General features: G+C 33.4%; 1 protein-coding gene across 1 annotated transcript in view; it reads right to left on the bottom strand.

Annotated features, from left to right (window-relative positions):
• The window catches only part of LOC143199365 (uncharacterized), a 57,680-nt gene that overhangs the window by 14,627 nt on the left and 25,968 nt on the right, over nucleotides 1–17,085 (bottom strand). The window contains exon 2 of the mRNA XM_076409136.1: nucleotides 13,739–13,895. Coding sequence (XP_076265251.1) covers nucleotides 13,739–13,796 — 58 coding nt within the window. The 5' untranslated portion in view covers nucleotides 13,797–13,895. The remainder of the gene's footprint in view (nucleotides 1–13,738; nucleotides 13,896–17,085) is intronic.

Here is a 17,085-nt window from a genome sequence, read left to right as displayed (position 1 = left end):
TAGTTCTGGAGGCATCTTTTTGATCTTGGTATAGGGACGAATTAAATTTCTTTCAATTGTATTAACATGATAAGTAAAATGTGACCCTATTTTAAGACAAGTTGCCGGCATACACAGCCAAAGTAATTTTAAGCAACATTTTCGTATTTATATGACCTCCATAAGACCCAGATTTACTTGGAAACATCGACTTTATCACTTGGAAAGTTCCATCAAACAAAATAGCAAAATAAAATTTCAAACCAGCTAAATCAAGGCCTTCAAAATATCGGAAAATGTTATAGAATAAATGTTTGGCAAGCAAATAAAGGAATTTAAAATTATTTTCGAATATGTTGGCTTTTATTTTTTCCGTTTTTGAGACACTATGTGAAAAGTATTAATAGATTTTGATCAAAATACGAGATGTGTTCTAAAATTAATGGTAATACTGATAATCTAAGAGCTTTTTGGTCGAACTGGCATATCAAATCATATCAAGAAAGTATCAGCACTATTGGTTGATTATTATTTTTATTAGGTATTAAAAGAATAGTACGTATATATATATGGAGTGGAAAACACAGCTTAATATCACGAAATCCGTCCATGTCAATTTTCCATTGCGGTAAAAAGATAAAAACCTAATCATAATAATAACCTGAAAGATACTGATAACTCAGGCAGAATGAGCAAAACACCACGGCATCCGCTTGAATTGTAGATTAAATCAAAAATATAACATTAAGCAAAGGGACAAGCACATCAGACTCAAAATTAAACAAGTCTACTGTACTGGTTAGTCGTAACATAATGCCAACTTCTTCTAAAATCATAGATATTAACGTATCGGTCAATAATAAAGCCTATTTCGGCTTATAAGGTACAAATATAAATAAAAATAAATCATATAAAACTGGCTAATAATCCAACACTACCAACAAACAGTTGCACGATGACCTCGATATCAGAAAGATCAACAAAGCAGTCCAAGATCCGTGTACAAAATAAAGGTAATAATAAATTAAATTAAAAATTGCCATACCTCACAGGCAGACATTTTATTGTGAAGCAGGGTGACGAATACACTGACCTACATCCAATATATTCGGGTGCTCCGCAGGGCAGTGTTCTTGGCTCATTGTTATATCTATTGTATACAGATGACCTACCTACCTCAAGAAACACTACTGTTGCTGACGATACAGCAGTTTTATCATCACACGAGGATATCCAATATCAGCCACAAGAAGTCTCCAACTTCATCTTAATAAAGCTGAATCGAATTATGGGAATTGGAAGAGGCAGTAGCATAAATGCGTAACATTTTAGTGGGAAAGCGATATCATTTTCTCGACTTTTAATCGGTAAGATCTTTATCATCATGAAATTGTATTACTTATTGTCTTACAGAAATAATTATCTATTATTTGTTCTATTGTTCCTTAGATCTTAATAAGCATATCCATTCCAATACGAGGGTCACTATTTATATTTCGAGAATTGGCAACAGTGTTGTCATGTGAGTCCATCTGAGGGTTCCATCGTAAAGTTTGACATTTTTGACGATATACGTACTCAGAACATTTTGTTGCACGGACGCTATTTGTTTATTTTATATTTAGATTTTACGATTTTCGACGTGGATTATCACAACAAGGGTGCATCAATCAACTTGAGTTGACTATTGGCGATGAAGCTCCATCAAAAACCACCGTGTATCGCTGGTTTAGTGAATTCAATCGTGGTCGTAGTTCGCTGTCCGGCGAGTTTCGTGAGGCTCGTGCAAAATCGGCTGTTGTGCCAGAAGACATCGATGCTGTGTGCGAAATGATTAAGCAAGATCGTCATGTCACCTATTGTGAGATTGAGGTATCCCTAAGCATTAGTTCCACCAGCATATATGCGATTTTACATAAACACTTAGCTGTGCGAAAGTTATGTTCGCGTTGGATCCCACACAATTTGACAATCGCTCAAAAAAAGGCTCGTGTCGATTGGTGCAAAGAAATGCTTTAGAAATTCAATCGCGGTGCTTCGAACGGAGTTTATAAAATATTCGTATTAGCCCGAAAGTAAGCAGCGGTCGACTGTATGGGTGTTCCAAGATGAACCTTTCTTCTGGAAATCTGGTCATATTGCAACAGTGCCTCTAGAGAATCGTAGAACAGTAAATTCTGATTGGTACGCAACCATTTGTTTGCCAAAAGTCTTCGGTGGAATAAGGAAAACAAACAAAAGGCGTCGGATTGTTCTTCATCATGACAATGCGAGCTCCGACGCGTCGGCTCAAACAAGAGACTATTTGAGCACTCAGAACATCGAATTGATGAGTTGTCCGCCGTATAGCCCTGATTTCGCACACAATGACTTCTTTTTGTTCCCATCCGTGAAAAATAAACTGCGTGGTCAACGATTTTCATCGCCCGAAGAAGCTATTGAAGCGTTCAAAAATCATATCTTGAAAATACCTCATTCGGAATGGAATAAATGCTTTGAAAATTGGTTTAAACGTTTGCAAAAGTGTATCGATCATCGTGGCGAGTACTTTGAAAAACAATAAAAATATATTCGCAGCTTAACTAATTGTTTTTTTCCTATTTCTGAAATATAAATACTGACCCTCGTACCAGATTATTTTTTACTATTACTAGATTTAAACTTTCTTCCAATATAGTTTCCGGTTTGCTTCATTATGTCGATGTTTATGCCGAAGCAATAGAGTGTATACTATTCAATTAGACAGACGATCAAACAAAAATAAAAGTTCAAGGTTGATTTGAGACGAATTGCAGCTAGTTCTGCAATGTCATAGAAAGTGGTCTGTCGACTGTCGATGTGAAAGAAGAGAAAGAGAACGACAGTGCTCGCTAGACATGATAAAATGGACGGGAGAGAGTGAAAGAGATGACATTGCTCGTTTAAGCTTAATTAGCTTAAAACATATAATCGGCCATTTCAAAATTTACTGTTGATCAAGTGAAAACAATAAATAATCAGGAATATTTAGATTTTCTAATACATTAATAAGTCTATAACAGTAATAATTAAATTGTTGTGTTATTCTTGGTGGTTTAACACACATTGGTTTTAAAATATGGAAGAACAAAGGTAAGTACAGTAAGTAAGAGATGTTTTCTGGCACAAGTCGATTTTGGACGACCTTCACGGAACTGGTATTACAGCTAACTATGACCACGATTGAATTCACTAAACCAGCGATATACGATATGTAAATATGGTTCCTGAACTTGATGTAAATATATTTCATATGATCTCTATATAAATATGATTTTTTCACTCCGCCTTTTTTCAGTTTTATAATATTTTCCAATAATAGCTTAATATAAATGCATATAGTGATAGGAAGAAAATTACAGCTACTATTTTAAAGATATTGGAGCTGAATAAATAAATAAAGAACGATGTAATTTTATTTAAAAATGTAGGTAAGGAAGTTATTATTATTAAAACTATTCCCTTTACTCTATTATGACACTAACATAATTAATTTATTAAATAGTGACTGAGTGAAATAGTGACCACAGTGTAATCACTAGTTAAAATTAATGCTTCATTATGAATGTCTTCACTCAAAAACTAGAAAACTATCAACATTGTTTATTTCCCCACCATAAACCAAAATTAACAATGTTGGGCAACAGAAAGCCTAACAATAAACATCATGTTTTGAATTTTTTAAATTATTTAGTCCAGTTATAATTGAATATTCATAGTTTAGACAGAACAACGTCTGTGAAGTCAATTGGTAAATAATAAAGCTTCAAATGTTATTTAAATAATACGAGGACACTATTCCATTTACTCTATTATGAGGGTAGCATGATTAAGTCATTAAATAGTAGCCGAATTTCGACCACAGGGTAATCACTAGTTAAAATTAATGCTTCATTATGAATGTCTTCACTCAAAAACTAGAAAACTATCAACATTGTTTATTTCCCCACCATAAACTAAAACTAACAATGTTGGGCAACAGAAAGTCTAACAATAAACATCATGTTTTGGATTTTTTAAATTATTTAGTCCAGTTATAATTGAATATTCATAGTTTAGACAGAACAACGTGTGTGAAGTCAACTGGTTAATAATAAAGCTTCAAATGTTATTTAAATAATACGAGGACACTATTCCATTTACTCTATTATGAGGGTAGCATGATTAAGTCATTAAATAGTAGTCGAATTTCGACCACAGGGTAATCACTAGTTAAAATTAATGCTTCATTATGAATGTCTTCATTCAAAAACTAGAAAACTATCAACATTGTTTATTTCCCCACCATAAACTAAAACTAACAATGTTGGGCAACAGAAAGCCTAACAATAAACATCATGTTTTGGATTTTTTAAATTATTTAGTCCAGTTATAATTGAATATTCATAGTTTAGACAGCACAGCATCTGTGAAGTCAATTGGTAAATAATAAAGCTTCAAATATTATTTAAATAATACGAGGACACTATCCCATTTACTCTATTATGAGGGTAGCATGATTAAGTCATTAAATAGTAGTCGAATTTCGACCACAGTGTAATCACTAGTTAAAATTAATGCTTCATTATGAATGTCTTCATTCAAAAACTAGAAAACTATCAACATTGTTTATTTCCCCACCATAAACTAAAACTAACAATGTTGGGCAACAGAAAGCCTAACAATAAACATCATGTTTTGGATTTTTTAAATTATTTAGTCCAGTTATAATTGAATATTCATAGTTTAGACAGCACAACGTCTGTGAAGTCTACTGGTAAATAATAAAGCTTCAAATGTTATTTAAATAATACGAGGACACTATCCCATTTACTCTATTATGAGGGTAGCATGATTAAGTCATTAAATAGTAGTCGAATTTCGACCACAGGGTAATCACTAGTTAAAATTAATGCTTCATTATGAATGTCTTCATTCAAAAACTAGAAAACTATCAACATTGTTTATTTCCCCACCATAAACTAAAACTAACAATGTTGGGCAACAGAAAGCCTAACAATAAACATCATGTTTTGGATTTTTTAAATTATTTAGTCCAGTTCTAATTGAATATTCATAGTTTAGACAGCACAGCATCTGTGAAGTCAATTGGTAAATAATAAAGCTTCAAATATTATTTAAATAATACGAGGACACTATCCCATTTACTCTATTATGAGGGTAGCATGATTAAGTCATTAAATAGTAGTCGAATTTCGACCACAGTGTAATCACTAGTTAAAATTAATGCTTCATTATGAATGTCTTCATTCAAAAACTAGAAAACTATCAACATTGTTTATTTCCCCACCATAAACTAAAACTAACAATGTTGGGCAACAGAAAGTCTAACAATAAACATCATGTTTTGGATTTTTTAAATTATTTAGTCCAGTTATAATTGAATATTCATAGTTTAGACAGCACAACGTCTGTGAAGTCTACTGGTAAATAATAAAGCTTCAAATGTTATTTAAATAATACGAGGACACTATCCCATTTACTCTATTATGAGGGTAGCATGATTAAGTCATTAAATAGTAGTCGAATTTCGACCACAGTGTAATCACTAGTTAAAATTAATGCTTCATTATGAATGTCTTCATTCAAAAACTAGAAAACTATCAACATTGTTTATTTCCCCACCATAAACTAAAACTAACAATGTTGGGCAACAGAAAGTCTAACAATAAACATCATGTTTTGGATTTTTTAAATTATTTAGTCCAGTTATAATTGAATATTCATAGTTTAGACAGCACAACGTCTGTGAAGTCTACTGGTAAATAATAAAGCTTCAAATGTTATTTAAATAATACGAGGACACTATCCCATTTACTCTATTATGAGGGTAGCATGATTAAGTCATTAAATAGTAGTCGAATTTCGACCACAGTGTAATCACTAGTTAAAATTAATGCTTCATTATGAATGTCTTCATTCAAAAACTAGAAAACTATCAACATTGTTTATTTCCCCACCATAAACTAAAACTAACAATGTTGGGCAACAGAAAGTCTAACAATAAACATCATGTTTTGAATTTTTTAAATTATTTAGTCCAGTTATAATTGAATATTCATAGTTTAGACAGCACAACGTCTGTGAAGTCAACTGGTAAATAATAAAGCTTCAAATGTTATTTAAATAATACGAGGACACTATTCCATTTACTCTATTATGAGGGTAGCATGATTAAGTCATTAAATAGTAGTCGAATTTCGACCACAGGGTAATCACTAGTTAAAATTAATGCTTCATTATGAATGTCTTCATTCAAAAACTAGAAAACCATCAACATTGTTTATTTCCGTACCATAAATCAAAACTAACAAAGTTAAGCAACAGAAAACCTTACAATAAACATCATGTTTTGAATTTTTTAAATTATTTAGTCCAGTTCTAATTGAATATTCATAGTTTAGACAGCACAGCATCTGTGAAGTCAATTGGTAAATAATAAACAAATGTTAAATAAATGATATGAGGACATTTCTCACTAAAATTACGTAAGTCACCGACGTTTTAATGCTTGCTGCAAGCGATCTGATATCGAAAAAGTGACATATCAGATGGCATCCTTCTGGGTGCATGGCGCGACACCACCATAACAAAACCGCACGCCTTCTAAATATTTTAGTGCACTCGGGTGGCGATTGGTCACCAGCGTTCGAAACACTTTCACCAATTAGCTGTGAATCGGGTCCGATTGCCAATCGGTTTTGGTACCTGTTTGTACTTTCTCATGAACGTAATCTGACGGCTAGCAGTTTTTTTTGGACGCCGGTTACATTTTTCTTTGTCGCAACTTTATTTACATCGCTGGGCAGGCGTCGACCTGCTCTGCGGTGGCGGATATTTAAAGCAGAATTGCGTGTTTTCCACCCAAAGGCCGTCGAACTTTCGGCTGGTGTTTCGCTTTTGGCGATTGCTAATTAAGACAATTCAATTTGATTTTGACGTTTTCCATTTCCCGAAGGCGTGCTAATGCGTCTAAAACTGAAACAATTTGCCGAGGATAAATTGATTCCCGTTCTTGTTTATCTCAAAGTAACCGAAGATGTTTTTGTAGTAACAGTGCTTTCAATGTGGTTAAACTCCGCCAACTTGTTTCTTAAAAAAATCGATTTCTTTTCATATTTCCAAAGATTAACCTTTTAAAAATAAACTCTTAAGAGGATTTTTCGAAATATAAGTTATTTTCGCAGATATAACACATCAAAAGGAAAGTCCCCAGCCTGACACATAGATGGCGCTACTTGAATTAAATCCGTATATTTTTTAGTTCGCCCTAACCCTCAAAAGATGCGTGTATAAATTTGACAGCTGTCGGATCATTAGTTTGTGAATTATAACATTTTGAGTGAAGCAACTTGTTATTGTGAAAAAATGGATACAAAGGAATTTCACGTGCTGATAAAATATTGCTTTTTGAAGGGAAAAAATACAGTTGAAGCAAAAACTTGGATTGATGCCGTATTTTCGGACCCTGCCCCAGGAAAATCAACCAAAAGATTGGTATGCTAAGTTTGTACGTGGTGAAATGAGCAGCGGAGACGGTGAAAGCAGTGGACGCCCAAAAGAGGTTGTTTCCGTCGAAAACATTAAAAATATCCAAAAATGATTTTGAATGGCCGTAAATTGAAATTGAATGAAATAGCAGATACTCTAAAAATATCAACTGAAGGTGTATCATTCACGAATATTTGGGTATGAGAAAGCTCTGTGTAAAGTGGGTGCCGCGCGAGCTCACTTGACCAAAAACAACAATGAGTTGATGATTCGGAACAGTATTTGAAGATGATCAAGCGTAATAAACCCGAGTTTTTGGGTCGATATGTGACAATGGATGAAACATTTCACACCGAAGTCCAATCGATGCGCATGGAATAATTTTCATTGTCTACCTTGAAAAATGAAGGACTATCAACAGCGACTATCACATAGCGTTATTGGACTGTTTGAAGGACGAAACCGCCTAAAAACGGACGCATTTAAAGAAAAAGAAACTGCTGCTTCACAAAGACAATACACCGTGTCACAAGTCAGTGAAAACGATGGCAAAAATCCATGAACTGTGCTTCGAATTTCTTCCTCATCTACCATATTCTCTAGATCTAACCCCCAGCAACTATTTCCTGTTCCCAGATCCCAATAGAATGCTCGCTGGGAAGAAATTTTAGTAAAATGAAGAAGTGATCGCCGAAACTGAGGCGTATTTTGGAGCAAAGAACAAATCGTACTACAAAAATGGTATTGAAAAGTTGGAGAGTCGCTATAAACAGTGTATCACCATTAAAAGTTAGTTTTGCTATTGTAGGCCGGGGACTTTTCAATTGACCTGTGAACTGTTTTAGTAACCCGGTTAATTAAAAACAATTTACTATAGAAAAATATAAATAGCGCTTACAACTCTTATAGGTTGCCCAATTGCTAAAACACAAAGAGAGAGTATAAAAAAATAAAGAAGGCTTTAAATTGTAAAAATACACAACGATTCACTTTAATTGGACCAAAAGGAACATATTCTACGTGATCTAATTTAAAACGGCCACTTATTGCCACACTAGACGTAATATTTGTAGATAATTCGAACCTGACCGTTTCTGATTGTCGTTAAAGCGTTTGTTTGTTGCGTAATGCATCGTAATTTCGCTGTTTCGATGTCTCCGTATAGCCAATATTTATTCGCGCTGAAGTTTTTAATGGAGACGCCATTAAACGACGGCGAATTCGCGACGAAGGGACCGATTGTATTTATTCGGTTCTCCCGCAGGTGGATTTAATTAGCGCCGTTCTAATTTCACGGTCCTTGGACGTTTTCGCTTTCTTTCTCCTCGGAAGCGTTGCTTGCGCAATCGCTACGACGAGTAAACAAACTTCGATGTGATTGTGGCCATTCTTTATCGCGATGGTGTTGAGCATAATCGATATAACGGGACAAAAAAACATTGATAGCGAGAGCTATGATTGGTTCTGTAGGTTTGGCCGAACTAACTACTCTTCCCACCCTTGGCGGGGATTACAAAAGAACGTTTTGTGTATAGAATAAGATAGTATAGAAGGAGGGAATATTTGTATTAGCGCATGCGCATAATCGGCTATATTGCTCTTTCTCTCTCCTCTCTCTCTCTTTTTCTACTTACAATATATACATATATAACCTGCCATATTAAAATGTACTCTTGATCGAGTGAAAACAGCAAATAATTTACAATATTTAGATTCTGTGATGCCTTAACATGTCTATACCAATAACAATTAAATTGTTGTGTTCTTCTTAGTGTTATAACATACATTGGTAAAATATATGGAATATAAATATGGAAGAATAAACGTAAGTACCGAAGGTAAGGTTACATTTTCAATAAGTTAAAACATAAAATAACACATTTGTAAAAAATCAATATAGCTGCAGATTCCAAATCAATAAAAAGAAACAAAGAAGACCATTATTATTTTTGTTCAAATAAAAACATGGCAAAGGATATGAGAAAAATATCATAAAATTGTACTAGAAGTAATATTAAAGGTAATTATAACTTTTATACAAATATTATTGTAATTAGTCATCAATTCATTTTAGGTTTGTAAATGTACAATACGTCAACTACAAGCTAGATAGTCAGTTCAGTAGTCAATTCTACAATGGGGTCTGTCCATCAAAAATAATACGAACAATTGTAGTAAGTGATAAAAATTAGACATTTACTTCAATCATGATATATTGTAGTAAATATTTAATTTTTCTTTTATAGGTAAAGTGTTGCTAGAATTTGTTTAAGGAAACTCAAGAGAGTTAAATTATAATAATAAAATAATTGATAGGCTTTTTAAGGATGCAAGAATAGTGGAGGAACATACTTTGAAAAGATCAAAATTACCAATAAGAGTTGTCCTGAGTCGAATAAACAACACATATAACATTAGTCATCAACGACACCCTAATGATCTCTTACCTACTGCTCTGGTGGTAAAAGAGTGGGAGAAATAAGAAAAAAATAATGCATTTTTATACAAGAGCGTAAGGAACTTACTTTTGTTTTGTAAAAAAATATATATGATGTATTGACGGAGACTTATTTCAGGTAAAAAGTACGTTGGTCTGCAAGATGAATATTTTGATTTGAGATAGATAAATAGATTTATGTAAATAATATTGGATAATATCATGATTTTATATAAATATTTTTTTTATATAAACAGAATAGCTTGCAAAACTCAGCTTTTAAATAAAATGTTTTAATCAAATATGCTTATTTAAATTATTCACACCAGAAATTATTAAGAAGTACCTATACTTCCACGGTTAAATATTACCTTACTCATATATATTAGACATTTGAATGGTAATATATAATTGAAGCAAGTTCAACTAGCCAACATGAATTCCAGATGACAATGCAGAAGTGCAGGAAAATATGACATACCATTAATCCTGAGGAGGTAGTTGTTTGGAAAAATATTGTACTTGTTACAACTAAACGATTTTTTGTTATCTGCCAAAATATCAAGAACCGAAAAAAAACCTACGTTCCTAAGAAAATAAAAAAGAAAATACTTAAAAGACATATATTTACCCAAAAAAAAAAACACAAAATTATTGTATATAATTAAGTTTTTAGGTACTCACTAAATTTCATTAAATATAGTGTTGGTTTTTTTCCTTTTTCTAAATCGAATAATCATGAATTTCCGCAAGCAGACAACGTTAAATATTTGGGAATACATTTTAATCGTCGTTTGGCATGGAAAAAACATATAGTGACAAAACACAAACAGCTTTGGGTAAATCCAAATTATCATTAGATAACAAGGTTTTGCTGTATAAGTCATTACTTCGGCCCATTTGGACCTATGGTATTGAACTATGGCGTAATACTAGCAAATACAACATAGGTATCCTCCAGAGGTTCCAGAATAAAGTGTTGCGAGTCATCGTCGATGCCCCATATTACGTCTTCAACAAACTGATTCAGCGCGATAACCCCTTGGAACCCATAACGAGTGTGATTCGGAGTGTTAGTGTGAAGTACTCTGAACAACTATTAGTGCATCCCAATGCACTCGCCAAACAGTTAAATGTACTCGATGACGGTGTATAGGCTCAAACGCAAACTACCATACGAACTAATTAATAGACAAATGGAGTGAGATTTAATAATCTCTAGAATAAGTTAGGATAGACTTTAAAATAAGTTAGAATAGCATCTAGAATAAGATTTAGATTATAAGTTGTACAGCAGATCACTTACTAAAGTAATCTTCTACATGTCAGGATGGTTATATTATATAACTGAAATCATATAATAATACTTATTTCCCGCGGGCAGATTGTTAACGTTCTAAGAGATTAATTAAAAGAAATATATAGATACCTTCTAACCAGTGTGCTACGCCTCCGTGCTAAGCTTTCGATGCCTGGCGGGACATCGTCATAAAACAATTTCCGACCGTGACGTCGCTGCGTTTTTCTTGCTTTTTCTTCCTTCAGACAAACAAGTGTGTCAGTGGGTGACGGCGCGGATTGTCTTTTGTTGCCCGCCGCGTTCTTTCGCTCTCCCAGAGCAGCAATTAATATTGTTTCCCGTTCGGCATCGAAAAGTTTTCAAAGAATCAGGCATTCCGGGATCTTTGTCGGGAGATCGATCGCCGAAAACTGCCGAAAACAATCCCTTTTGAAGTCGATCGGCTGAAATGCTAATTTAACAATCAAAATCCCTTTCGGTCATTGGTTCCATCAGACAAGAAACGTGAAATTGTAATAAGGATTTTCTTGAATTGTTTAAAGTTGTTCAATATTAGTTACGAAATGTGTAGGATACTATCGTCGCAATTCTATTTTAATATACACGAAGCCCTAGGTTTAAACATCTCATTCATCACATCTTTCAATTTAGTATAAACACACCGTGTTGGTCCTTCAAATAGCTAGGGCTGTTTCAGATACCTTCCTCTTACAGAAACGACCAAAAGGGATATAGGTGGTCCCATTTGGGCAGCTTATAGTTGTATAATATTTTCAGTATCCCCTGTACCTTTGTCCGCCAGTTTTGCTTTGATAATCACCTGAATAACGCTAGTTTTACCCAAATGTCCATGGTATTCCCTTTATAGAATAGCTTCCCTTTGATAACTCCAAATTCCTAGGCTGTTGGAGCTGAATAACTGCAACCTTTGGTTTCATTTGTTATTACACCCTAAACTGCAAGCTTCTATCCAAGGTCTTGTGGAGAATCTTAGTTCGCAACAACTTCAGTGGGTCTTTGGTTGCCTTAGGATGCCTGACTAGGGATGTTCTTCAAGGTATGGCTGTTTCCTAATTGTAATAGTTTATGGTCTTTGAGCACCTTCAATTTTGTGGCCTTATAGTTTCAGCTGCAGTATTTTTGCCTGAACTCCACTTAACTACACCAAGAAACGCTTCTAACTAACTGCGGAATGATTGCCAATCCAAAGCTAATAAATATATACGAAATGTATAATGTATAAAAAAACTATTGGCTCTGCTCAGGTAGATCGGCTTCAACAAAGAATCCGTCGAATTTAACGGTTATATTAGGTTGTTTGGCAGTATATATAACGCGATTGTTGCTGTTTAAACGCTGTGTATTTAATAAATTCACTATACAGTCCAGACATGTCTTCGTGTGATTTTTTTTAACAAAAGAATGATTCACTTGTGAAGAAATCATTATTTTTGGAATGTTAGCACTGTTTGGGACTTCTTAACAGTTTTGTCATCCTTATCTTTCTACCTGAAGACCTAAAGATATCTAGAGAAGTCTATCTAAAGAAGTCTAGCCGGAATCATCAGCTGCAAACAATCAATGCAAATTGAAGTTAGCGCCAGTCTGTGAATCGATGGTGTTAACAATACAAACAAATAAAAGGACTTCAAAGGCAGTCAACTACGGAAGCTATCACAAAGGTTTTCCAATATCGAAGTTTTACTACGAGAGAACAAGTTTTACTAACAAGCATAAAATAATTATTTACATTAATGTATAAAATTTTGAAGCGTTGTATAATTAACATATTCTCTACATAGTCCAGATATATCTCCATGTGATTTTTTTAAACAAAAATATGATTCACTTCTGAAGAAGTCATTATTTTTGGAATATTATCACTGTTTGGAACTTTTTAACAGTTTTCTGATCCTTATCTTTCTACCTGAAGAACTAAAAATATCTATTAATGGGCCAACAAACCCATATAATATCATATAATCTGATATGCTCTGCGGGCGTGAAAATATAAGGGTAAAACAATCACGTTCAAGAGGTTGAGTTGAGAACACTTAGAAAAATCATCACCGCCTTGCGTCACTTCAGTGTAAATAATTTATTGATAAATTATTGTTAATTACAGTGCTTTATTATGTGGATTCAAATCTAACCGAAATCCTCAGCTGTGACCAATTAAAGCAAATTGAAGTTAGCGTCAATCTGTCAATCGTTGGTGCTAACAATACAAACAAATAAAAGTCCCCAAAGGCGGTCTACTACGGGAACTATCAAAGAGGTCTTCCAATGTCAACAAGAGAACAAAATAATTATTTATATTGGTGCATAAAAATTATGTCTAATATAAGTTTTTTCAACGTTACAAACTTCTATCAGTAAATAATAAAATGTATGTTTACGTAAAATGAAACAACGGAAAATCGGTCAGGAATGTCACAGGTGCGGTTTCATGCGACACACTCCATGTGGCTTTAAATATTACAAGGTCATAGAACACAGAAAATATTTCTCACCTATCGCCCAGAGAGCTACGATCCAAAAACATGTGTTGAGTTGCGGTCTGAGTTTCATTCTGGTAACGTATGGCGCTCTATCATGTCATTGGAGCAATTGTTTGGATACATCAACGAGTCTGGTACATTTTGAACACCACTCTGTCAGGTATAGTACCTAAAAATAAAACAAAGTTGCATAAATTACGTTAAAGAATAAAAACGTATTCAAATTGTTCCTTCGAACGCTTTTGAAACATTTTAAAAACGCGATACAGTAGAAGTTTTAATGAATGGCCATTATCCCAAGTATCCCTCACTGACAATAGGCGGCGTAAATATTTTTACCGTAAAAGATCACTTTCCAAGCGAAGCAGATACCGCGAACAAAAGAACAAAAAAGTTATTCATTCAAATATCGTACGATATAATAAATAGAGTAATTTTTATTATCATCACCCTCAGAGAAAAAGAGAATTGGCTTCAAAAAAATTGTTATTAAACGCATTAATAAATTTCTTGTTTTCAATAAAAGATTGTTGATAACATTGACTTTTAGATATGTATGATTTTGTATTAACATCACATATATTTGTTCTTATACGGCCTATATAATTAAAAAACTGTTGCTAACCAGTAGAAATATAGCGGATAACAGACAGTCATCCTCTTACACAAATGCTGAAGAGATTTAAACAGAGTCAGACTCATAAATGACCTCAAAAGCGTCAGAAGTCTGCCTGTAGAAAGTGCTAAACCAGCTTGTACCATTTTTTCACAATAAAAGCCGATTGGAGCAAAAAATGAATTAATTTCTACTTCCAATATTAATCAATACACCAGAACCAATTCGAACTTTTCTAATTTGGGCTTTGTTTGAAGTTAATCAGAGTCAAATCAGTTTTGTTTTCAATTATCAGTCGAAGCTGAAAATTAAAAGCGCAATATTCCACTTGTATATGCTGGTAATTGATTTCAAAGGGCTATCCATTGTCTAAGCTCATGCTAGGTGCTTAGACCTGTTAACTGTTAAATTTCATTGTTTGATTTACATCAAATAACATTTTTTCATCTAGTGATATTGGGTTATTCAGTATATACAGATGTTAATCAAATAACTAGTATAAATATAGCGGGTATGAGGTAATAAATAATTCCAAAAGCCTTAGAAAGTCTATATGTAGAAACTGATAAATTAGCATGGTACAAGCTAATTTGTGTTTTGTTTGGGATGAATCAGAGCTAAATCAATTTTGTTTTCAATTATCAATTAAACCTGATAATTAAAGCCGCAATATGACACTTGTATATGCTGGTAATTAATTTCAAAGGACTATTGATAGCCCAGGTTAATGTTTGGTGCTTGTTTGTATTTCAATCAGCAATATCTATTAGTGAAAATGTGAAAGTATCAATGTACTCAACCTAATCTAACCTAATATTAAATTTGATAATACTGATCATAATTTCTCTAAATAAAATAACAATTTTATTGAGTTATTCAGTGTATACAGACGTTAATTAAGTAACTAGTATAAATATAGTGGGTAAGAGCTAGTCATCCTCTTGCTCATATGCTGAAGAGGTATGAAAATAGTCAGAATAATAAATAACCTCAAAAACGTCAGGAAGTCTATATGTAGAAACTGATAAATTAGCATGGTACAAGCTAATTTGTGTTTTGTTTGAGATGAATCAGGGCTAAATCAATTTTGTTTTCAATTATCAATTAAACCTGATAATTAAATCCGCAATATGCCACTTGTATATGCTGGTAATTGATTTCAAAGGACTATGTATTGTTTAAATCCATGATAGTTGTTGGTGTTGTATTCTGATCAGCGATATATATATTGGTGAAAATGTGAAAATATTAAAAAACAACTTAATCCAACCTAACTGTTAAATTTCGTTATTTTAACCATGCTTTCCCTACATCAAACAACATTGTTTCATCTAGAGTTGTTCAATTATTCAGTGTATACAGACGTTAATCAAGTAACCAGTATAAATATAGTAGGTAAGAGCTAGTCATCCTCTTACTCCAATGCTGAAGAGGTATGAAAACAGTCAGACTAATAAATAACCCCAAAAACGTTAGAAAATCTATCTGTAGAAACAGATAAACTAACTTGTACCATTTTTTAACAACGTATTGGCCAAGAAAGAACAGCAATAGAGCTTAATAGACGTACAGTCGTCTTGTAGCAAATTCGCTACTCAGCCAATATCATTCTTTCGACACAGTATCGCCATGATGCCAGAAAGATTCAAAGAAATTGTAGAAATGATGGAGACAATCTTGAGTAATACATATTGTATCATTTTTTTTTAATTAAATGCAAGTTGGAAATTGTTGAAGTGAAAAAATAACAGAATACGTGAAAGCATCTTGACGGCGGTTATAATGAACGAACCCCGTATATAAACTCTGCAATGCCACACAAATCTTCATTCTGCCAGAGGAATTATCAGGAACATCCATTAAGCGAAGGAATTAAGATTATTAAAATCCTTATTAACTCGAAACTTAGTTCCGAGACTGGTCTATTTCAAGGAACAGAGAGCCCTTGAATTTAATTCGAGCCACCAGCAGTCGCGGCGTTTGAATTCGGTTTGGGTTTTGAGGAAAATGGCGGCCGGTAAGAAAGTCGACGGTCATGTACGACCAACGGGTTTCAGAAAATACCTTCACTAATGGCTAGTAGCCTTGCGAATTGCATTTTTTCCCTACTTAGAAGGTTTCCATTTACCTGTACACGCCTTGGTGTTGTCCGTTTCTCTTGCGGAATGTTCTCGATTATTATCCGTTTCGAGTAAATGTCGAGTGCATCAGGAAGAATCGCCATTTTCTCTTTATTCATCGTTGTAGCTTTGAATGTATTATAACGTGAAGTTATTTTTTATTCGACACGCTTAGTATAATCTTAATTTATAAATGAATGTTGGATTACTAGTTGATGAAAACCAACTTATCTTAGTACAGCTAAATATTTGCACTTCATGAACCTATATAGGCTCTATTATGGATTAATCAATCAATTTTTATTCTTAGGTCAAGTGAATACAGGGTTGGGTAACATTTTTTCCTTTTGTTGTTCGAATATCGGCTTTATTTTTATATCCGAAGCACGCAGTTCTAGAGGAAAAACATTTTCTATGTGTATGTAAAAGTGAAACGCCATAAGTATTTTTTATATATATATAATTTAATTATTACATTGTTACTAGTTGTTTCCGGCTAACCTACAATTTGTCTTTATTTAATGTACATTTAATGTGGTACACCTGCTTTAGCTTCTTTTATTGTAGAGTAAGCTTCTTCTTGTTTGACTCTAAACATTCTGTTTGTAATGTATGATTTTAAT

Source organism: Rhynchophorus ferrugineus, unplaced genomic scaffold (genome assembly GCF_030347505.1).
Source record: "Rhynchophorus ferrugineus isolate W39M unplaced genomic scaffold, kcgeb_rfMv2 rfM7, whole genome shotgun sequence".
Lineage (NCBI taxonomy): Eukaryota > Metazoa > Arthropoda > Insecta > Coleoptera > Curculionidae > Rhynchophorus > Rhynchophorus ferrugineus.
Note: the sequence above shows the minus strand (reverse complement) of the source record. Positions and strands in the feature narration are given on the sequence as shown.